Raw genomic sequence first — 23,566 nt, forward strand, 5'->3', positions numbered from 1 at the left:
AAGTGCACAATTCTTTTGCTTTAATTGCCAAATTTCAAAAGTAAGGAATGGTGTCCTAGTTATATCCAATGGCAACCAGTAAATTTTGGGGGAGGGCCCTTAAAGTATCATTATTATTATTATTTTTAATTTAAATGTGTTTTAATCAATTGTAGTCATTATTCTTCCTGATGCTCAGATTGTCCTGTCTTTGACAGTGAGAGCCACTTCAAATTGGCTCCTGAGTCCTTTATTTATTTATTTTGATTATGGTAAAAAACACATGATACAAAATTTACAATCCTAACAGTCCTCAAATATACATACAGTTCAATAGTGTTTACCATATTTACATTGTTGTCTAACAGATGTCTAGAACGTTTTCACCTGGCAAACCCCCCACTGAACAACTCCCCATCTCTCCCTCCCCTGTTCCCCAGCAATCACCATTCCATGCTCTGCCTCTGAGTCTGACAATCCTAGATAACTCATGAATGTCATTATATTTGTCTTTTTTTGTGGCTGGCTTATTTCACTTAACACAATATCCCCAAGTTTCATCCATGTAATAGCATATGACAGGACTTCCCTCCTTTTTAAGGCTGAATAACATTCTATTGTATGTATGTACTACATTTTCCCCATCCATCCATCCATCCATCCACAGACAAATACTTGGGCTGCCTCCCCAACTCGGTTGTTGTGAATCATGTTGCAATGAACATAAGTATGTAAATATGGTCCTTAAATCCTTCTGACAAGACTATTAATTTCCTTGCTTTCTGACACAACAAATATCCCAGGTTCATCTTATATGTTTTCTTCTGAAAAATTTAGAATGAGAGAATAGGAAATCACCATTTTGTGACCCCTAGTGAAATAAATAACTGACTTAAGAGATAATCATCAGTGACAGAAACAAGTTTTGTGGAAAACCGATACCGTGGATCAATCTGAGCATCATTAGCATGGAATAGCATATGTCTCCTGATATGGACAATATGAAGTTCACAACACCATCTACAAAGCATTCTTCCCCCAAAAAGTTGAACCTCAATCTAAGCAAGCCTTTAGAACTAGTTTCCAGTCTCTAGGAAATACAGAAGCTAAAGGAAGAAGCTAAATACTAACATGGGAATGGGGGATATCCTACAAAATAAATGACATGTTTGTTTGTTTGTTTGTTTGTTTTTTGACAAGTCGATGTTAGGAAAAAAGAAAGAGAAAAATGCATACCAAAAAACAAATGCTTATTCTAGAAGTATGACTGTAGAGACATAGCAACCAAAGGTGATAGTGGGCCTGATATAAGCCAATGAACCATAAAAAGACATCTTTCATATAATTGGGGAATAGTGTTAGATGACATCATGAAATTATTGTTAATTTTCTTAGATATGATAATGGCATTGTAATATGACAAGTAAAACAATGTTCTATACTTTCTCAGGAGATATGTACACGGGAATAACAAAACAAAATGTTTGTGATTTGTCTTAAAAATAAAAAAAAAGATGATGCAAGTTTGGCAAAAGCCTTCATATTTGTCAAATTCAGATGACGGACAGATGAGGTTCATTGTATATTCCTTCTGTACTGGTGCACGGTTGAAAATTCTCATGATAGGTCTCTAATAAAACAAAGACAGCATATGGACAAAGCTAAAAGGTGATAATATTTTAGTTACCTGTAGACTGATGGATCACCGAGGTCAAGGGTCTCACTAACGTAGTCAGCAAGTATGAACGGGAACACTGGATACTGCATGAGATCATTGAAGGATCGGCCGGCATGTTTGTTTAAGTGAGTCAAATATTCAAAGTTAGTAATTTGTCCAGTATACCATAAATTTGTCAAAGCATTGATGTTGCCATATTCCAGGAGATTAGGGAGGTTATTTGTTAGTATACTATGGTACACGTCGTCACGAACCTGCAAAGGAAGGATAAAAAAACTACCAGGCTACTGACACTTTTCTCCAAAGTATCCATATTTTAGGCATGTTACTAATCTCAAGGCCACTAAGAAAATACTTGTTGCCCAATTAACATCAACTGATGGGAAACTGAGATTCAACTCTGGGTCTTCCTCCAAAGCCTGGGCTTTTAACCATTATGTTTTGCTGTTGGAGAAATCAGTTAATAAGAACATGAGAAAAAGTCTGTATATAAAAGTCACTTATATATAGATCCTGAAAAAAAAAAAGGCAGATTTTATCTACATAGATATTGTAGAAAGAGCATGGTTTTCTTAATTAGACAGACATGGTCTGATTGTGCTAGTTACATTTGTAATATGGGAATAATAATATTTATTTAATGAGAGTTAAATAAAATATCCTATGTAAAATATGATATTTGATTTTCACTACTGATTGAAAACCAATAAACTTTGGTGTTTTGCTTTTCCTTTTTTTCTTTTCTTTGAGATTCACAGAACTTGTCACAAAAAAAGGTAATCTGATTTTTTCTAAAGCCATTGAATGTTGATTGGTAATAAATTGGGAAAAAAAATTGGAAAAAAACAGTCAAGCCAGGCCTTTACTAAAAAATAAATTTGGAATATCTACCTTACATGTGTATGTACTTCAGGCTTAGGAATGAGAGTCACATATGTGGATAACCAGAGATAGGACTAAAAGTAAATGAGAAGAATGGGGAAAGGGAGTTATGGCTATGGAACAGGCAAGGTCACAGACAGTTTAAGGACCTCCACTTAGAACATGTTTCACAACAATGTAAATATACTAAACACATTAAAATGGCTAAAATGAGGGCACCTTGGTGGCTCAGTTGTTTATAAACATCTGCCTTTGGCTCCCTCCAGTCATGATCCTGGGTCCTGGGATGGAGCCCTGCATGGGGCTCCCTGCTCAGAGGAAAGTCTCCTTCTCTCCCGCCTACCTTCATGCTCACTCTCTTTCTCAACTAAGTAAACAAAATCTTTTAAAAAATGGTCATTTTATTTTACGTATTTTCTTATTACAATTAAAAAAGAATAGGTTCAAGGAAAAACAAACAAAAAGCCCTAAACCTGTAGCTTAAATCTGAAGGCTGCCACCTTCTAAAGCTAAGGATGATAGAAGGGAGTTTATGATAGACTGCATACCAAACTCTGCAAGAAAAAGGAAGCATTCATTCATTTGACAAATATTGATCAAGCACCTATATTCAAGCTGTTGAAGCTATAGTACCTAGTAAAACAAAATGTCTACATTGTATTGCAGAGACAATATTGGATGTTATTAAGTCCTATATAGAAAAACAGAGCAAAGGAAAGGAGACTTGGGGATAGGGGTGACAGAGGTGTTGCTATTTTATTAGAAGTAGTCAGGAAGGTCTCTCTGAAAAGGAGACATTTGATCAAGGAATCTGAAAAGGTGAGTGAGTGAGTCATGTGAATTTCAAAAAGGAAAAACACTCCAGGCAGCATTCCAAGGAGCAGTAAATGCAAAGGTCCTGAGGCATCAGTGTACCTAATCAAGGAAAAGAAAATCACCATGGATGGAGTGAAGAGAGCAGGGGATACAGAAAAGAAGGTGAGTGAGATAACAAGATGCCAGATCACTCAGTGCTTCATTCAGCTATTATGAGGACAAGTGACACAGGAAGTGATCGGACAGTTTTGAGCAGAGGAATGGCATGATCCAACATACCTTAGCTATTGTGTTGAGAGCAGTCTTGAAAGAAGGGAGAGTGGGGGGGGGGCAGTTAGGAGGCTTTTGTAATGATTTAGGCGAAGAGATGATACTGACTTAGACCAGGATGGTAGAAGTTAATGTAAGCAGTCAGATTGTGGATGTATTTTAAGGGAAGAGTCAGCAGGCCTGAGAGAATAGGTGTGGGGCATGAAAGAATAAAAGGAGTGTAGGATAATCCCCAAATTTTTAGCTTGGGCAATCAGAAAGATCAGAGTTGCCAAGTTTTGAAATGGGGGAAAGTGGCAAACAGATTCTGAGGGAGAAGATTAGAAGTTTGGTTTTGTGCATACTTAAATATGAGATGCCAATTCAACTTCCAAGTGGAGATGCCAAGCAGGGAGTTGAGTATTTGAGTGTGGCATTCCTGGGAGAGGTTTGATTAGTGATATAAACTTGCAAGTTGTTACAATACAGGTAGTATTTAAATTTACAAGAGTGGATGAGAAGACAAGAGGTCTGTGGAATGAGCCCAGAGGAACTCCAAGAAGCATCTGCAAGTAAAACTGAGAAGGAACTCCCTTAAGGCAGGAGGAGAGCTAACAAAAAGTGATGGCCCAGAAATCTAATGGAGAGGGTTATATTTTTCCTAAAAGATTTTATTTATTTATTTATTTATTTGATAGAGTGTGGCTGAGGGAGAGGGGGAGAGAATGGGGGAGAAGGAGGGAAAGAGAGAAGAGGAGGAAGAGGAGGAGGGAGAGGCACAAGCAGACTCCCCACTGAGTGTGGAACCTGACATGGGGCTCTATCTCATGACCCTGAGATCATGAACTGAGCCAAAACCAAGAGCTGGATGCTCAACTACTCAACCAACTGCACCACCCAGGTGTCCTGGGAAGGTTATTATTTTTTTTTTTTTAAAGAGAAAACAATCACTGGTGTCAGATGTTGCTGATAGGTCAAGTAAAATGAGGACCAAGAAATGTGACCATAGCGTTTAGACATGGAGGTCCCAATAACCCTGGCCAGAGGAGCTATAGGTGAAGAATTGAGAAGAAAACCTGACTAGAGGGATCCCTGGGTGGCGCAGCGGTTTGGCGCCTGCCTTTGGCCCAGGGCGTGATCCTGGAGACCCGGGATCGAATCCCATATCGGGCTCCCGGTGCATGGAGCCTGCTTCTCCCTCTGCCTGTGTCTCTGCCTCTCTCTCTCTCTCTGTGACTATCATAAATAAATAAATTAAAAAAAAAAAAGAAAGAAAACCTGACTAGACCATTTCAAAAGAGAACTGGAGATAGCAAGCACAGATAACTTTTTCCTAAAGGTTTTCTATAAAGGACAGCAGACAAACTGTAGCTGGTTATACATTCACTTGCTTTTTATAGATACGGTCACTTTGAAGAATCTGAATTAATACAGTTTTGAAGGACAAAAACCATTCTCATCCAAGGGTTTGCTTTAGGACTAAGAAATAAGGCAGTTTTTATTTGATGTCAGAAACAGTGAACCAAAGTTTAAATAAGTTAAACTTTCATAAAATCAGTATGAGTATAGTTACACTGGTCCCATGATAATTTCAAAAATATGTATCTATTAATAAGGCCAAGCTTACCTTGGTGTTATCAAATGCTAACAGAAGTGTTCTGCCATTTGTTAGAAAGATTTCTACAGCATTGTCTCTCAACTGCCACCAACGTTTGTGAACTTCTTTAATTTCTTCATATGTCCAGGAGAAAGATGCTGGTTCCAATTCTCCCTGAAGGCTCTAAGACAAAAGAAATAAATGAAGTGTTTGCTTTATAGGAAATAAAAATAATCATTTTAATTTTAGATTTTTAAGATATCAAAATGAAATAAAAGGTCTTCTTTTTGTGATAATCTGACAGATAAGAGTCCCTGACCTGTCCCACCCTCCACTACAAAACACTTCAAAATGCTGGATAAAATTTAAGGAATTAAAAAAAATACAGACTTTATTTTTATTTTTTAGTAGACTTTATTTTTGAGAGCAGTTTTAGGTTTGCAGAAAACTGAGCAGATAGTGTAGAGAGTTTCCATGTATTCCTGTGTGCACTCACAATTTCCCTATGTTTAACATCTCCCAATTGTGTGATAGGTGTGGTGCCTTTATAAGAATTGTTGAGCCAATACTGAATATATTATTCTTAACCAAAGGCCATAGTTTACATTAGGGTTCACTCTTCGTGTTATGCAGTTCTGTGGGTTTTGACTAAGGTTTCCTGAAATGTGTCCACCATTACAGCCATCTCCTCATCCTCTCTCCAACCACCTATCTTTTTACTGTCTCCATAGTTTCTTCTTCCAAGAATAGCATATGGTTAGAACCATAAAATACGTAGCCTTTCTAGACATATTTTAAAGCTGAGCTTGCAAGAAATTAAGAGAAAATGAAATCCCCAGGAGCCAAGAATAACAAGAAATGTGAAAAGCAGCAGTGAGGTGGAGGTGACACTTTGGCAGCCTGGTTGTGTGTCTGTCCATATGCATGCAGGTGCACACCTGGTTTCAGAAACTGTGATTTAGGTTAAAAATCACTTGAAGAATGAAGATGAGGCATGGGTTTTCTGGATCAGAGTATGGAAGTGAAATTACTTCAGAAATCTAAAACCCATTAAGGGACATTTTCCCAATCACAGACAAACACACATGCCCATCAACAGAGGAATGAGCAGGAGCTTGTCTCTTTTGGCCTGGGGTCTGAGTGAAGAATAAAAAACAAGCCTCTCCCTGAGAACATGGATTTTGGTTAAAATTAACCTATCTGCATGGCCTGGGAGAGCCCCAGCATTGACACATACTTCCCATGCCTCTGAATCTTCTAGGAAAGGCAAAATAGCCTCCTACAAATTCATTCCCACAGATTGTAAGCTTACAGATCATCATGCCCCAGATGGCTATGTTCCTCTCCTGTGTGGTCAGCAAAAGGAAGGAAGAGATAAAGTGACCACCAGAAGGCTGGATCTCCCTGAGAGCATAACATTAATCCTGGCCTCCTTCAGCAAATCCCCATATTCTAGAATGAAGGGTTAGGGACCAAGGTCCTTTACTTCATACCATCACTGGGCGCTTGCCAAGGTACAAAGTCAAGAAAACTTTTAAAAACATGTCTAACTTTTGTAAACTGCAATTGAATACATGAATTACATTACTCAATGCTTTTAATAGAAAAACCATGATAAAAGCTTCTACCTAGGTTTAAAATTAGATCTCATCAAATTAACCTGCATCCTACTTTGGTTTGTTGTTGTCAGTTTTCCCTTTTGGAAACAGCATTTATTTACCCTTTTGTGTTGGGACAGGAGCTCAGAGCAAAATTTAGAACTCAATTGCAATGACTATCTCATCCCAGGCTCTTCATCCTTCTAAAATCTTTTTTGAAATTTTTAAACTTTGACTTGCCCTGTTCTTTGTGTGTTATAGTATTGTACTAGGCTCCAAATGACTTTTAGAAGTAGGAGTAGGAAATACATTACAAATAAAATTAAACATTTTAATGAAAATGTAGTAGTCTCATACATAAAACCGAATTCCTTCTTAAGGAACTTCAACTTTCATTCATTCATTCAGCTCAGCAGATGTTAATGGAGCATCTATGAGCAAGGTGCTCTGCTAACTGCTCTGCACAAAATACATCTGTATAAGAAGGAAAGTATATACACACTTAAAATGCAAGACAGCAAATGGCACATAAAAAGTAGGGACAAATGCTAAAGAGCAGAGGAAAGGATTCTTCACTCTATTAAAAGAAGAGGGACAATAAATGGTGCTGGGAAAATTGGACATCCACATGCAGAAGAATGAAACTAGACCACTCTCTTGCACCATACACAAAGATAAACTCAAAATGGATGAAAGATCTAAATGTGAGACAAGATTCCATCAAAATCCTAGAGGAGAACAGAGGCAACACCCTTTTTGAACTCGGCCACAGTAACTTCTTGCAAGATACATCCATGAAGGCAAAAGAAACAAAAGCAAAAATGAACTATTGGGACTTCATCAAGATAAGAAGCTTTTGCACAGCAAAGGATACAGTCAACAAAACTAAAAGACAACCTACAGAATGGGAGAAGATATTTGCAAATGGCGTATCAGATAAAGGGCTAGTTTCCAAGATCTATAAAGAACTTATGAAACTCAACACCAAAGAAACAAACAATCCAATCATGAAATGGGCAAAAGACATGAACAGAAATCTCACAGAGGAAGACATAGACATGGCGAATGGGCACATGAGAAAATGCTCTGCATCACTTGCCATCAGGGAAATACAAATCAAAACCACAATGAGATACCACCTCACACCAGTGAGAATGGGGAAAATTAACAAGGCAGGAAACCACAAATGTTGGAGAGGATGTGGAGAAAAGGGAACCCTCTTACACTGTTGGTGGGAATATGAACTGGTGCAGCCACTCTGGAAAACTGTGTGCAGGTTCCTCAAAGAGTTAAAAATAGACCTGCCCCACGACCCAGCCATTGCACTGTTGGGGATTTACCCCAAAGATACAGATGTAATGAAACGCCGGGACACCTGCACCCTGATGTTTATAGCAGCAATGTCCACAATAGCCAAACTGTGGAAGGAGCCTCGGTGTCCATCGAAAGATGAATGGATAAAGAAGATGTGGTTTATGTATATAGTGGAATATTGCTCAGCCATTAGAAATGACAAATAACCACCATTTGCTTCAATGTGGATGGAACTGGAGGGTATTATGCTGAGTGAAATAAGTCAATCAGAGAAGGACAAACATTATATGATCTCATTCATATAGGGAATATAAATAATAGTGAAAGGTAATAGAAGGGAAGGGAGAAGAAATGGGTAGGAAATATCAGAAAGGGAGACAGAACATAAAGACTCCTAACTCTGGGAAACGAACTAGGGGTGGTGGAAGGGGAGGAGGGTGGGGGGTGGGGGTGAATGGGTGATGGGCACTGAGGGGGGCACTTGACGGGATGAGCACTGGGTGTTATTCTGTATGTTGGCAAATTGAACACCAATAAAAAATAAATTTATTATTAAAAAAAAAAAAGAGGGACAGCCTGGGTGGCCCAGCAGTTTAGCACCGCCTTCAGCCCAGGGCATGATCCTGGGGACCCGGGATTGAGTCCTACTAGGGTTCCCTGCATGGGGCCTGCTTCTCCCTCTGCCTGTGTCTCTGCCTCCCTCCCCCCGCCCCATCTCTCTGTGTCCCTCATGAATAAATAAATAAAATCTTTAAAATAAAAAAAAATTTAAAAGACAGTATTTTAAGGAGAGTTTTAAGGGAGGAAATGGCATCTTTTTGGATTCAGAAAAACGGCTCCTATATCAATGATTAAATAATTCCTTGGTTGCTAAAAAGTGACATCTTGAAAAATAATGTAGCCATACTTTTACTAGCTGGGATCAATGCTGTGGCAGTTGCTAGGTAAATCACATGAAAGAATGCCTACTCAAATTTTGGGGCTATATTAAATATTTTCATGACTTTTTTCATATTACAACAAAATTTTATGTTTTAGCTCATTAATATTTTGAACTCAAGTATGTATTCACTATTAAAGCACATATAAATTTATTTATTATATCCTTAGCAATTCCTGGTTTTAGAACCTCTCTGAAACAAAGGCCTTATTTTTATTACAGGGATCTCAAAACAATATTTTAATGGCATACAAGCTAATTCTGATATGCAAAAAGTCTTATTATACAAAGAGTAATTTTTGTTATTTTCTGATTAATATTAGTACTTCCAATAGAATAAAAATCATGGTACTAAGGTATGTGAATATCATGATTACTTAAGTTATTCAATTATACAACATCTTCCTTTCTTTGTGAAAGTAAGCGTACTTGATAGTGAACTGGGAGTGGTAAGGAGTATTCATTTGTTGCTATGAGAATAGTGATAAAAAGAATAAATTAAATAAAATAACGGGAGCACTTTTTTCATTTTTATTATTTTTATATTTTTAAGGTTTTAATTTTAATTCCAGTTAGCACACAGTGTTATATAGTTTCAGGTGTACAATATAGTGATTCAACACTTCCCCCTGTGCTTATCACAAGACAAGTGCCCTCCTTAATCCCCATTACCTGTTTCCCCTACCGTCCCACCCACTTCCCCTCTGGTGATCATCAGTTTGTTCTCTGTAGCTAAGTCTGTTTCTTGCTTTGTCTCTCTCTCTCTCTGTCTCTCTTACTTTTTTCCCCTTTGCTTGTTCACTTTAACAAGAGCACTTTGGAATTTGACTCATAATACTAATTGCCATGAGATCAGACTAAGCCAGAGGAGATGGTATGGCTTCTTTTTAAAAGTATCTTTAAAAGAAAAAGCTTGGAATTAAGACCAATCCTTGTGTAGAGTGACAATATATGAACTCTCATAGTGCTACCTGCTCTCTGGTTATACTAGAGTTATACATTTTGGGAATCTGTCTAGATTTATGTAAATGCAAACTTAAGCCTCTACTCACCGAACTTTCGACTGTATCAGAAGCATTATCTTCCACAAAATACATTCCACATTTACCTATAGAAAGTAATTAGTTGGGAGTTTAAAAATAAATCTGCATATTACCATACGTGATTACAGATTTGACCTCTGGAGTCGGCCTAAATTTAAATCCCAGCACCCAGCAACAGTCCCTGTCAATATATATTTTTTAACAATATCCATGGGATCTTGGGCAAGTTGCTTCTTTGTGTCTTAATTTTCCTTATTTAAAAAAAAGGGGGTGGAAGACAGGACTTAATTTCACAGAGTTACTGTGGGAATTAAGTTAGAATATATGTAAAATGCTTATTACTAGTGCCTGGCATTCAGTGCTAAAAAAAAAACTTGGCTATTATTATTGCCAGTACTCTTCTTATATTACTAGCATATTAATTTGTTTTATTTTCTCACATGTTCATTAAAGTTAACTTGTAAACAAATTTTCTAGCAAAAGAGGAATCCTTAATTATATGTATTTAAACACTCAATAGGGCAGAATAGACCTTAAGAGATAGCCCCCAATTTTTCCTGCTTTATATGTTGACTGTGTTAACACATGTCCCTGCGCCACGGTAACCAAATGGTAGGAATTTCTCTGGGGCTCTGCATTGTATCCTGGTCACCCTGGAGCACTGAGCACTGATGGCTTAGAGAAGGGCATCATCTCCATCCTCCTGATCATGGGGCACAGTCCTGGCAGCTTGAAGCTCTGCATCTTGAGTCTTGGAGGCTGTAGTCCTTGCTTACAGCAGGGACTTTCAAGTTTGAAGGTACATCAGAAATCCTGGAGGGCTAAAGAATGCAGATTGCTGGGCCCCACCCACAGAGTTTCAGACTCAAGAAGTCTGGGCTGGGGCCTGAGAATGTGCATTTCTAAGAAGCTCCCATGTGATGCTGATGCTCCTGATTTGGGGACCATGCTTTAAGAATTACTGGCCTAATAGCATATAAGCTGATTCTTTAAGGAAACAGAGACCAAGTGGTGCAACCTATTGCTTTATACCTTGAGGACAAAATTTCTCACTAAACGTAATTACATAGGTATCCATGGATGGACAACCTTGGCCTTTCTCTCAGAAGCACAATAGAGAATATAAATTATGAACTATCTCAAGGTGGACATATTTCTTAATATTCTAATAGTTCTTCACTTTAAAAACAAAAATTGCTGTACGGTAAAAAGAATGATTAAATATAAAAATACATACTTATGAGGAAAGTGAACTTTATAAAAATTAAGATGCTATTCATGTGCTTTTTAGAAAATAAGATTGTCATTTCTTCACATTTGTGAGTCATAAGCACTATATACAATGTTAAGGCAAAATCACCTATGTGATGTTAAGGAAAGTTTATCTGATTTAATGGTATTATGTCAAATACTGCTTTAAATTATCTAAGAATACAATAAGGCAGGGTATGTGTAAAACTCTTCAAAATGTGACTTACCTAATAACAATTCACCAGCTGTCTCTCGAGATGGTGCAACACTGATACATCTTCGATTCACTCTGTCAAAACATTGAAAATCACTATGATTAAATGTTTTCACCAATTTTAGAGAGTATGGTATAAGACATTATTTATCTAGTAAAAGAGTTTAGCACAGCAGAGTAGTTTCAAAAACATGTCTTGTCTAAACCCACATGATAATATTATCTCATTTTTTAATGTTCTAGTAGAGGAGAAAATGAAATTTTCAGAGAAGGCTCATAATTCCTATGCCATGTCTAGAGAATATAGAGATTCATTGCTTTTAAAAGAAATTTCAGTATTTTATATTTTCTAGTAATCAAGCAAATGCCGGGTCATACCTCTGGTATTTTCAAACACATAAAAGAATCCTTGTATTCTAGGAAAAACAGAATTTAGACTCAGAAAAGATCTTTTGAGAAAAGATCTTCTACTCTTTCATCAAGTCACTCACCTTCTTTGAGTCTCAGTTTTTCATCTGTTAAATGGGCATGATAATAACTGCTGCAATAATGATAATACTATCAATAGCTAACATGTACTGACTCATTTGATACTCAACAATACGCTGATACTTTGGGTACTGTTATCTTCCTCACTGACACGGAGAGGCTAAGTAACTTGCCCAAGATCAGATAGCTGGTAAGATGAGGAGCTAAAATTTGAACCTTTAATCACTGCACTAGATTGCTTGTCTCGGATGCCACTAGCAGTGCTGTCTGTATCACAGACACATTAGGACAGGTCAACCACAACCTTATCTGTATGCAGATAAGGGCCAGAATACGATGACTGAAGTCCACTGAATCCTATCAAAAATGTCTTTTCCTTTTGGGTTTTGGCCATTCAACCTGTCCTCTCTTGAGCCATGTGTAGGACCTTTCCTAAACCACAGCATTATCTGGAATGAATATAAACACTACAATAAATTACAAAACTCTTTTAACTACTTCAACAAAAGTGAGGACATTTTAAAGAGTCACACTTACCTTATAGACTCACTTGCAGCTTTGTCTTTTACAGTTGAAGAGAAAGAAGAATGAGTTTTATCTTCAAATAGGAAAGAGAGTGGTGGTTTGACCACATCTGTTGAAGAAAAAAGTACATATTGTCTTTGTGTAATGACCACAGTTACATACCACATTTGTATGTTGCATTAAGAAGCCATTATTACCTTCTGATTTTTGTCTATCCCGAAGGAGATATTTATTTGGAATAGTTAAGTAGCATCTCTGTAGACGTCTCCTCTCTCGATTTGGCCCTTCTGTGGGATCCAGTTGCCATGAAGTCGGATAGTAGAGAGGGTCATACCAGGCTGCTCTGCAAGTGACAATAAAAGAATGTTCTAAGTGGCAATCTACAGTATTTATAGCTTTAAATAAAATCATTATAGAACTTGAATAAAGAAATCAAAATTGATCTATTAAATTAAAAAAACCTCAACTGCTTATCTAATTAGACTAGGGAATACATACATAGAGTACAAGAGAATAAGATAAAAAAAATAAGTGTTCTACTCCTAAAGCCCAGTCTTCTGGTTCCCTGCCTGGAGGCATGCTTTGCTACCACTTTCTTGTACCTATTAAATTTTTAAAAGGATATATCATGACTACTCTGAATGCTTCAGCAACGTATGCTTTAGCAATACATTGATTGGACTTAATATGGCCTGATAAAACACATTTTCCAAAGTAAGTTTCTATATTTCTCTTCTTGCCTACTAATGTAATGAATAAACTTAGTTCATTTTTGTAGCACAAGTTACACTTCTTAAAAAAATAACTCATATTTTAAATGAAAGCACAGTAGAACTACATTGAATATATTTTTAGAAATAGGTAAGAGAAAAAAAAATCACCCTCAATCCTACTCCCCTAAACATACCTAATCAGGGCAGCCCGGGGCGGGGGTGGGGGGGGTGGTGGGGGGGTGGGGGTGGGGGCTCAGTGGTTTAGTGCCACCTTCAGGCCAGAGCCTGATCCTGGAGACCCAGGATCGAGTCCCATGTCAGGCTCCCTGCATGGAGCCTGCTTCTCCCTCTGCCTGTGTCTCTGCCTCTCTCTCTCTCTGTCTCTCTCTGTCTCTCATGAATAAATAAATAAGATCTTTAAAAAACAAACAAAAAACATATCTAATCACTGGTAGAGATTATTTTCTTTCATTTTTTAAAACTGTAGTTATAATTATTATGTATATACATTTCTAAATCCCTTCTTCTTTTACTAGACATATTTTAAACTTTATTGTCATCATTGAAAATAGCTGACTAATGCACTGAGTGCATTATCATGTATTTAACTCTATTACCATTATTATATATTTTCTTCCAGTTCATTCACTAGCAATAAATAATGCAGAGATGAAAACTTTTACAGTTATTGCCTTTCTATATTTTGAATATTTTCCTTAGAAGAGAATTGCTGAAATAGGATAACCGGGGGTAGAAATAAAATATTTAAAGGATTCCTGACATATGCTGTCAAGTGTATAAAGCCATTGAGTCTCTACCATGGACTAGTTTACATTTCTTTCTTTTTTTTAAAAAAAAGATTTTATTTATTTATTCATGAGAAACACACACAGAGAAAGAGAGAGGCAGAGACATAGGCAGAGGGAGAAGCAGGCTCCATGCATGGAGCCCAACATGGGACTCGATCCCAGGTCTCCAGGATCATAACCTGGGCCAAAGGCAGCGCTAAACCACTGAGCCACCAGGCTGCTGTAGATTACATTCTTTCTGCTGTGGGTATTAGTACCTAAAAAAAAAAATTATAACATAAAAGGTAAAACATGGTATTTTTTTATTTTTTAAATTTTATTTTTTTAAAGATTTTATTTATTTATTCATAGACACAGAGAAAGAGAGGCAGAGACACAGACAGAGGGAGAAGCAGGCTCCATGCAGGGGTCCCGATGTGGGACTCGATCCCGGGTCTCCAGGATCACACCCCAGGCTGCAGGCGGCGCCAAACCACTGCGCCACCAGGGCTGCCCAAAACATGGTATTTAAAGGTTTTAAAAAAATCAAATTAGCCTCTAGTCACACTGGATATTTTCCTGTTTATTAATTCTATTTGTCTTATGTGGAAGAGTATATTCACATCTCTTGCTCAAACTTTTTGGGAACTTAACATTTTACTTTTAACTTGGCATTAGTTTTTAAAACCATAAAAATGGGGGATCCCTGGGTGGCGCAGTGGTTTAGCGCCTGCCTTTGGCCCAGGGCGCGATCCTGGAGACCCGGGATCGAATCCCACGTCGGGCTCCCCGGTGCATGGAGCCTGCTTCTCCCTCTGCCTGTGTCTCTGCCTCTCTCTCTCTCTCTCTCTCTCTCTGACTATCATAAATAAATAAATAAAAAATTAAAAATAAACAAATAAGATGCAAAAAAATAAAAAATAAAACCATAAAAATGTTAACTTTGATGCAAAAATGTTAACTTTTGCTGAAAATAAACTTTCACGTTTTGTTGCTTTTGTTAGAGTTGTTAAATCCACTGGAAAAAAAATTAAAGCTCAAATCCATTTATTTGTTCTTGGTGGTTTCTTTTATGGTGTTTGAGCTTAGAAAGTTAACCATCTATCACAGAGTTGATAAACACTATTTTCTTCCACTGTATAAACTTTGAGTTTAATTCTTTTGTTCACCTGGAATCTCCTTTAGTGTATGTTTAGTGCATTTTAGCACCTTAAGTCATGCTTATATGTTACCTTAACCAAATTTAAAGAATAACACCTTAATTTTCCACTTTTCATTATCTGTGATACATCTTTTAGATATTAATACTAAAATCTTATCTAGAAAAATATCTATTTCCCAACTATACTGTTTCAGTGATTTCTCTATTCTTCTACAAAGATTCTATTTTAAAATTAAAGCAATGAATAGATTTTATTATCCAGAAGAGCTAATGCCTCTCTTTCTTATTCCTCCTTCCCCCGACCTTGCCCTCAAAAATTTAAAAAAAAGATTCTTGTAGGATTATTCAAGATGAAATATATCACAACTGATTAAACAAAAAATATTTAAACTAATGAAACAGTGTTATGAATCTTTATTCTGAAATGAAAAAAGTGTTTCACATTAATAAAATATGCTGGACAACTTGAAACGTCCTCCCACTTTGCTTACCTATCATGTGTCAGCTGTTGAATAAGTTCCTGCCAGTGTCTGCTGGCACTCAGATCTACTTTGTACATTCCTCTGATATATTGAATCACCTTTTTTCTCTCAATTCCTTGGGAGAGAGACACGGCCTGGGTGATGTCTGCAGCGATTTTAGATATGTCCTTTGATTTTGAATCCAGACGCTGAAAGAGACTAAATAAACAAACGAGATTGCCCGTAAATTAAGCCTATCTGTTAGATAGACAGAAAAGCATGATACTTTAACACTAAAGGTATGTGTGAAGTCCAATGGATTAAAAAGGCATGACTTTTAGAACATAGCAAATCCTACCTTTGTTGATTATTATTAACCGTTCTCTGCCAGGTGGCTTTATTTGTACCTTCTTCAGTTTCATATTTCTTTTGTTCCTAAAAGATTGGGATAATAATATGCAGTATAAAACATATTATTTATCATTTGACATTGCCACAGAAGCCAACAAACTCATTTTAAAACCAAGTTAATAAAAAAAAAATACTGTTCCCAAGAGACTAGAACATTAAAACACATTAACCACTTAAATAATGTTATAATTCTCCTTTGTTTCTATACAGTTTGGAGGACAGAAATTAGGGTAGAATAGTTAACAGGGTTGTCAAACCTAAGGGGTTTACACAGTTGCTTGCTTCCTTAATTTGCTTCAAGGCTGATTCTTCAACGTGCTTGTTCACTATAATAATCCTTCCTTCACTGAAAGTTACTGATTTACCATAAGGATGACAACTAAGGATAAAGTGCTCCTTACAATAAGCCTATTTATTCTCTCATAGTAAAAAAAAGTGGTATAAAAAATCATCATATCAAATTTATCATCAGTGATATTCTATAATAAAGAGAACCCTTCGATCATTCTTTAATTACATTCAGTGGGATCTCCTAAGAAAATTGTATCTTATGATTTCACTGACTCACCTCTTTGATCATTTTAATAAGGTCTGCTTTTGTTGTTGCAGTGGGAGGGATGCACTTCTGCCCGCACAGTTTTAAAGCATTCATAAGCAGTTCTGCTGTGTCTAGTTCTTCTTCAGTCAATTCATCTTGGTGATTATGTATCAACTCTGACAAATATAAAACCAACTTGGCTCCATGCTTTAAGAAAAAGAAACAATTTTTTAAGTCATAAAGAATTGTTATTTCTTATGTTTAAATTATTTAATAGTAATTAAGTTAAATTATATTGTTAGATTTATTTGTTGGGATCTGGTTGGAATAAAGCAGCTAAAAGACATCTTGGGGATGATTGAAAAAATTTGATTTTGCATTGGAATATGGTGACATTAGGGTATAAGCTAATTATGTTAGGTATAATGATGTTGTTATGGTTACGTAAGATAATATCTTTTGAAAAAGATTTCTGTAATTTATTTTTTATTTTTTATTTTTTATTTTTTTTTGTAATTTACTTTAATAAAAAAAGAAATGATGTCAATATGGTTAAAATATTAACAACTGTTAAATTTAGGTGATGGTTTTTATATGGTACTCATTATATAATTTTCTATTTTTCTTACTATATTTGAGAATTTTCATTATAAAAGTAAAAAAAGAAAAGGAAAGTAAGAAAAGGAGGAAAAGGAAAGCAAGCAAGTAAGCTTTTGGGGAAAAATTTTTGGAGAGGATTTGCTGTAGGAACTGAGGAAATAAACTTGGGATAAAGGAAAAATAATTCTTAGTTCTTATCCTAGGAAAAATGAACTGGAAGGTAAACTTTCCTTTAAACCTTCAGGTAAGAGAATTATGCTGATTTATCTTTTTTTTTCCTTTGATTTTTGCTTGGTAGAATAGAAGTTGGTGAAACTTCCACAATACAACCCTTTCTTTGAATCAGCTTGTAAACAGTCATTACTCCCCATGGACAACTAAAGGTGATAAAGTCTAAAACCAGCAAGACTTCGGCACCAGTTTTGTGCACATGCCCAGAGAAGGGCTGGTTTGGGTCAGTCTTTTCTTTTTTTTAAGATTTTACTATTTATTAGAGCAAGAGTGTGTGAGAGAGAGAGCATACACAAGTGAGGAGAAGCAGACTCCCTACTGAACACAGAGCCCAATGCTCTATCCCAGGACCCCTGGGATCATGACCTGAGCTGAAGGCAGAGGCTTAACCAACTGAGCCACCCAGGTTCCCCCAGGCCAGTCTTTTATGAACTGCCCTGTAACCAAAATCAGAATGTTATTTAAGGCGATGTCAACTGTCTTTCATAGAACAGACCTAAACCAAACTTTGATTCATTTTTTAAGTGGGCTTTCCATGCTATAGATCTTATGCCTAATTGTTATATGTACACTATGTATTATTGAAACATTAATTATGCCAAAAAATGAAAGATGTAGAGTTTTACTTTTTAAAAACTTGCATTGATACAAATACCACTGCATGGGACGCCTGGATGGCTCAGCAGTTGAGCATCTGCCTTTGGCTCAGGGCATGATCCCAGAGTCCCAGGATCGAATTCCACATTGGGCTCCTTGCATAGAGCTTGCTTCTCCTCCCTGTGCCTCTCTGCCTCTCTCAGTGTCTCTCATTAATAAATAAAATCTTTTTAAAAAATACCACTGCATTTGGCTTTATGACATTTTAAACTGTGAACAGTATTAAATGTCAACAAATGAATTTGGAAACTCTTACATTTTGGGTGATATTTAAATTAACACAGTGAATCACATCATATCATTTCCTAAAAGCATAAGATGAACATATGCAATGATGAAAATAGCAAAGCTCATTTTAATGCAACATTTTAAATTACTCAGGAGACAGCTGCTACCTGACCAAAAGAGAAAAGTGCACAAATACTCTGCGAGTAAAAGGCCTAAAAAGTTGGCAAATAAAGAAAAATAGTAAATGTCTAGACTATTTTCATGTGTGTTTTAAAGGTAATGCTCTTGATATAATCTAAAAATAGTTCAGTTTAGTATTCAGTGACCTTCTAAAATCACCTTGAAGAGCTATCAAAAATGTTTTCATTTATCCTGAATATCTAAAACACACGTGGTTTTCTTAGTGCCTGAAATTGTTTTTAGAATCTCATCTCAACATCTGACCAATAATTTATTGATCATAGTTCCTGGGACCTGAAAAGGTGTTATAAGGGATGAACACAAAAAAGGGAAAAGTCTTGTTTTTAGCCCTCAAAAAATTGATTTAAGGAACTAAATTAATTAAACACAAATTCTTAGAATATAATAAAATGCTAATGTGTGTGAAAATAACATTTTCAGGTATTTGTCTAAGAAGGAAGAGCTCTGAATGGACTCTGAAGGTGAGGAAGGTTTTGAAGGTGGGGAAAGGGAGCTGGATGTATGGATACGTTGACCGAACAGGTATATAGATGGACACAAAGAGGAAGGAGGCACTTCGTGCAGAGTGGACAGCACAAATGGAGCAGCAGGTCATTACAATACACAGGATGTAAAGAGGTTGCAAGAGACAAAGATGAGCTGATCTTGTAAAGAAGAGCTACAGACGGAGGGATTAATCATAATCAAGTTATAACAACAGGAGAGAGGCACTGGGTTTTAAAAATCAAGCAGATTACAAACAGAATATAGCTTGTTGCCAGTTACAAAAATGCACAAAAAGATCTCTATGTACTGTTATGGAATGACCTCTAGAATGTATTGTTAGTTGAAGAAAGTGAAGTGCAGAATAAAGTGAAGAGTACAGTTCTCTTTGTGTTGAGGAGAGGGTGGGAATAATACATATACTCTGTGTGGTGTGTGCACGCACATGCACAGATTTGCTTCTATCTCCAAAAGAAATAGCAATAATAAAAAAGATGGTGACCTATAGAGAAAGAGATGGAATGAAGGGAGGGAAAGAGTTAAAAGCTAGAACCTCTCTGTGCCATATTTCACAATTTTGATTTTGGAACCACGTAGACATTTTATATAATTAAAAACAAAGTAAAACAAATAAAAACCCAGTGGTATCCCTAAAAATAGAAAATGAATGGCAAAAAAAAAAAAACATGACTAGTTAGTTGACGTTGGTGGCATGACTAAATACAGAAACTTATTTGAATAGCTTTTACAATAGATTTTTTTTAACAATAGCTTATTTTCATGCCACACTCATTGTGATATCCTAAGAACAAAGAGCCATGAAAAAGTCTTAATTCGCATTCATTGAGCTTGTTATATGAAAATGTTGGTCATCTTATTTTGAAAAGATATAGATATCTATCTATAGATAGATAGAGAGAGAGAACAAATAAGTGAGTATACTAATGGTATCAGGAACCAAGATTATCAATATTAATAAAAGGAAATACAGGTATAAAATCCAAGAAAATATGAAAATATAAGTAGGAACTCATGATTCATTTTTTTCTAAAAAGATTCATATTTTCCTAGCTTTGTCGACTAGAAATGCTGAGAAGAAATGACAACTGAATAGAAATGAGTGCACCTAGTCCCTAGATTTATAATTTCTAAATACCATTATCTCATGAAAAAGAAACAGGGGCTTCTTGGGGAGCGGGGGGAGTCTGGTTCTAGATCCAGGAAGGAAGGTGCAAGATAAGCCAGGGACATTCTTCTATTCCAGAAAGCAAAGAAGTTAGTCATATTAACTTGCTAAAAATTGAAAAGCTATAGTAAAAGAATGCAACAATTTGAATCTACAGAGGTGTTAATTTGAATATCACAAGGAATAAAACTGCAAAGGTTTGAAACTACTTTTGTAAAAAATACCTGAATTCATAATGACACCTCAAAAATAAAAACGAATACAAGAATTGGAGGTTGCTAGGGCACCAACTCATTATCCTAAAAATTAGTAAACAGGGAAAAGAAGCAAGCATTTATCTTGCCTTTCCAATACAGACTATATTTTAGGGTACTCAAATAGTTAATAAGGGAATATTCTTCCTTACACAAGAATCAGAGCTAAAAGATGCTGGTGGAATGAGAAACTTTGAGAAATAACTATTTTGCAATTCCTATTGAAAAAAGTGCATCCTGGCAACTATCATCAGCGGCTGCTAAAGCCGGTTGTTAGGTGAAAGATTGAGGGTGAACTTTATAATGCATGGATCAGGATGATATAGTCTCAAAAAGCCGGACAACGGGCAGCCCAGGTGGCCCAGCCGTTTAGCGCCACCTTCGGCCCAGGGTGTGATCCTAGAGTCCCAGGATCAAGTCCCACGTCAGGCTCCCTGCATGGAGCCTGCTTCTCCCTCTGCCTGTGTCTCTGCCTCTCTCTCTCTCTCTCTCTCTCTCTCTCTCTCTCTCTCTGTGTGTGTGTCTCTCACGAATAAATAAAAAAAAATCTTAAAAAAAAAAGGCAGGACAACTAGACATTCTCTGTCTCCTGCTATGCTGTAATGGAAAACGCAAAGCACTTTTAATAAAGAAGTCCTTAAAAAAAACAAACACAAAACCAAATATGAAACCAGGAACTAGAATCTAGTCAAGTCTTGAAAACTTGAGCCACAAGCATTTGATCAGCTAAACCCAGAATGTGGGAAATCCTGCAGAACAAATAACCCGTTTCATTAATAAATAGATGATATTTTAAACATGGCTGGGGAGGGTACCTGTCAGGGATTAAAAAGACTAAGCATACATCAAACAAATGCAATATGTGGGCCTTGTTTGGATCCAGAATCAAGCAGTTATAAAAATTATAGAACAATTGGGAAAGTTTATACACTATTAGATGACAATAAGGAACACACTCATTACTGAGCATGACAAATTTTGTAGGAGTCCTTATCATTCAGAGATGTAGACAGGTAAAGGATTTAAAGATAAAATGAATTGATACCTGACATTTATTTCAAAATACTACAAAGAAAAATTAATGCTGGGTAATGGTCACATGGGTCCTTGTTTGATATTTTAGGTATTTTTGAAAGTCTCCATAATCAACTTAAAAAACAGGTGCACAATAATGTGGTTTTAAAGTAGAGAGGAGGTTTTTGTAGTCATCTGAGCACAGGGGTGAAAGTCTGGACTAGGGTAGGGCATGTAGAAAACAGTTAAAGAGAAAATAAATGACTGGCCTTGGTGATGACACAGATCCAAGGGAGAGGAAAATGTCAACCATGGATCCCATGTTTCAAGCTGGACTCCATACAAACACATTTCTGTCAGTGGAAATGGAATGACGGAGAAGGGAAGTTGGTGTGGGAAAGAGAGGACTGTCAACACCAGGGTTGGTCTTTGGTGGATGGCAACTCAGCTGAATATAAAGGAATGAAAGAACATCCCTTCAAATACTTCACAGGAGGAGACTGTGGGCTTGATGTGCTTCTGCCTTGAAGAGGGAAGACAATGCCCTGAGGGCATCTGAGAGAATCTTAATAGTAGAGCATCATTTCAAAACTATAATATTTTGGTTCTTAATATGATATATCTGAGTTTCTCAGGTATTAAAAGGGATACCTGTGTGTATATATCACCTGTTACTGTATTTATAGGGCTATAATTTACATACAGTAAAGCTTACAGATATTAAGTGTTTTTGAGTTTTGACAATTGCATACATCCATTTAGCCATTACCCAAAATAAGATATATTTTTAAAAATATTTCATTTGTTTATGAGAAAGAGAGAGAGAGAGAGAGAGAGAAGAGAGAGAGAACGAGCATGGGGAGGGGCAGCAGGAGAGGGAAAAGCAGACTCCCTGCTGAACAGAGAGCCCAATGTGGGGCTTATCCAGGGCCCTGAGATCATGACCTGAATGGAAGGAGACACTCAACCAAGTGAACCACCCAGGCATCCCAAGACATAGTATATTTTTATCACTTCAGGAAGTTTCCTAATGCTTCTTTCTAATCAATTCATCTTCTTGCTTCCTCCTTCCTCACGGACACAACTACCGTCCTGAATTCTATCACCGTATCTTAATTTTGCCGGTTCTTAGACTTCATATGAATAAAATCACAAAATGTTGCTATTTTGTGTTTGGTTGTTCTTTTTGCTAACATAATGTTTTTGAGAGTTTCATCCATTATGGTAGGAGTATCAGTAGTCTGTTTCCTTTTACTACTATATAATAGTCTATTATATAAATATAACACAATTTGGTTATATACTCTCTTGTTGATTGACATTTGGGTTATTTCCACTTTTTGGCTATTAGCAAAAAGTCTGACATGGATATTCTTGTGGCCTTTTTATGGATATATGTTTTAATTTCTTTTAGGTAAATACCTAAAAATGGAATTTTAGGGTCACAGGTTAAGTGTATGTTTAATTTTATAAGAAAATGCTAAACAACTGTTTAAACTGTACCATTTAAACTCTCCACCTATCACTCTTTAATAGAATTTATAGACTCTGAAATTCTTTGAAGTAGATTTTGATCATTCCATTTTTAAAAATTTTAACTTCCTGTAAGTTTTTTTTTTTAAGATTTTATTTATTCATGAGAGACAGAGAGAGAGAGGCAGAGACACAGGCAGAGGGAGAAGTGGACTCCATGTAGACAGCCTGACGTGGGACTCAATCCTGGATCCAGGATCACGCCCTGGGCCGAAGGCAGGTGCAAAACCATGAGCCACCCCCAGGGATCCCCAACTTCCCGTAAGTTTTTTAAAAAATATATATCATATTTCAAAATATGTTATTTGAGCTACTCAATTTAGATGTTTTATGGATAATATAATGCTTTTAAAAAAGAAAACACTTGAAGATTTAGTAAAAAACTACAAAGGATCTTGTAGGAGCTCTGATACAGAATTATTAATTTTAGCTGGAAGAAGAAATGGGAAATAAAGAGGTCAATTTGAGTCTGGTATGGAGCATTTGAAGAAAGACCTCAGGAGATATATTCTCGATAAGAAAACTATGTTT

At 36.4% G+C, this 23,566-nt stretch overlaps 1 protein-coding gene across 5 annotated transcripts in view; it reads right to left on the reverse strand.

Moving 5' to 3' along the window:
• Positions 1–23,566, reverse strand: part of LYST (lysosomal trafficking regulator) — a 175,718-nt gene that overhangs the window by 43,109 nt on the left and 109,043 nt on the right. For all 5 annotated transcript variants that reach the window (XM_055308713.1, XM_055308716.1, XM_055308715.1 and 2 more), the window contains exons 32-40: positions 16,679–16,855; positions 16,058–16,134; positions 15,730–15,918; positions 12,773–12,918; positions 12,588–12,684; positions 11,575–11,636; positions 10,106–10,161; positions 5,232–5,384; positions 1,667–1,911 (exon numbers count right to left, since the gene is read on the reverse strand). In XM_055308713.1, the coding sequence (XP_055164688.1) occupies positions 1,667–1,911; positions 5,232–5,384; positions 10,106–10,161; positions 11,575–11,636; positions 12,588–12,684; positions 12,773–12,918; positions 15,730–15,918; positions 16,058–16,134; positions 16,679–16,855 (1,202 nt within the window). The remainder of the gene's footprint in view (positions 1–1,666; positions 1,912–5,231; positions 5,385–10,105; positions 10,162–11,574; positions 11,637–12,587; positions 12,685–12,772; positions 12,919–15,729; positions 15,919–16,057; positions 16,135–16,678; positions 16,856–23,566) is intronic.

Source organism: Nyctereutes procyonoides, unplaced genomic scaffold (assembly GCF_905146905.1).
Source record: "Nyctereutes procyonoides isolate TBG_1078 unplaced genomic scaffold, NYPRO_anot_genome, whole genome shotgun sequence".
Taxonomy (NCBI): Eukaryota; Metazoa; Chordata; class Mammalia; order Carnivora; family Canidae; genus Nyctereutes; species Nyctereutes procyonoides.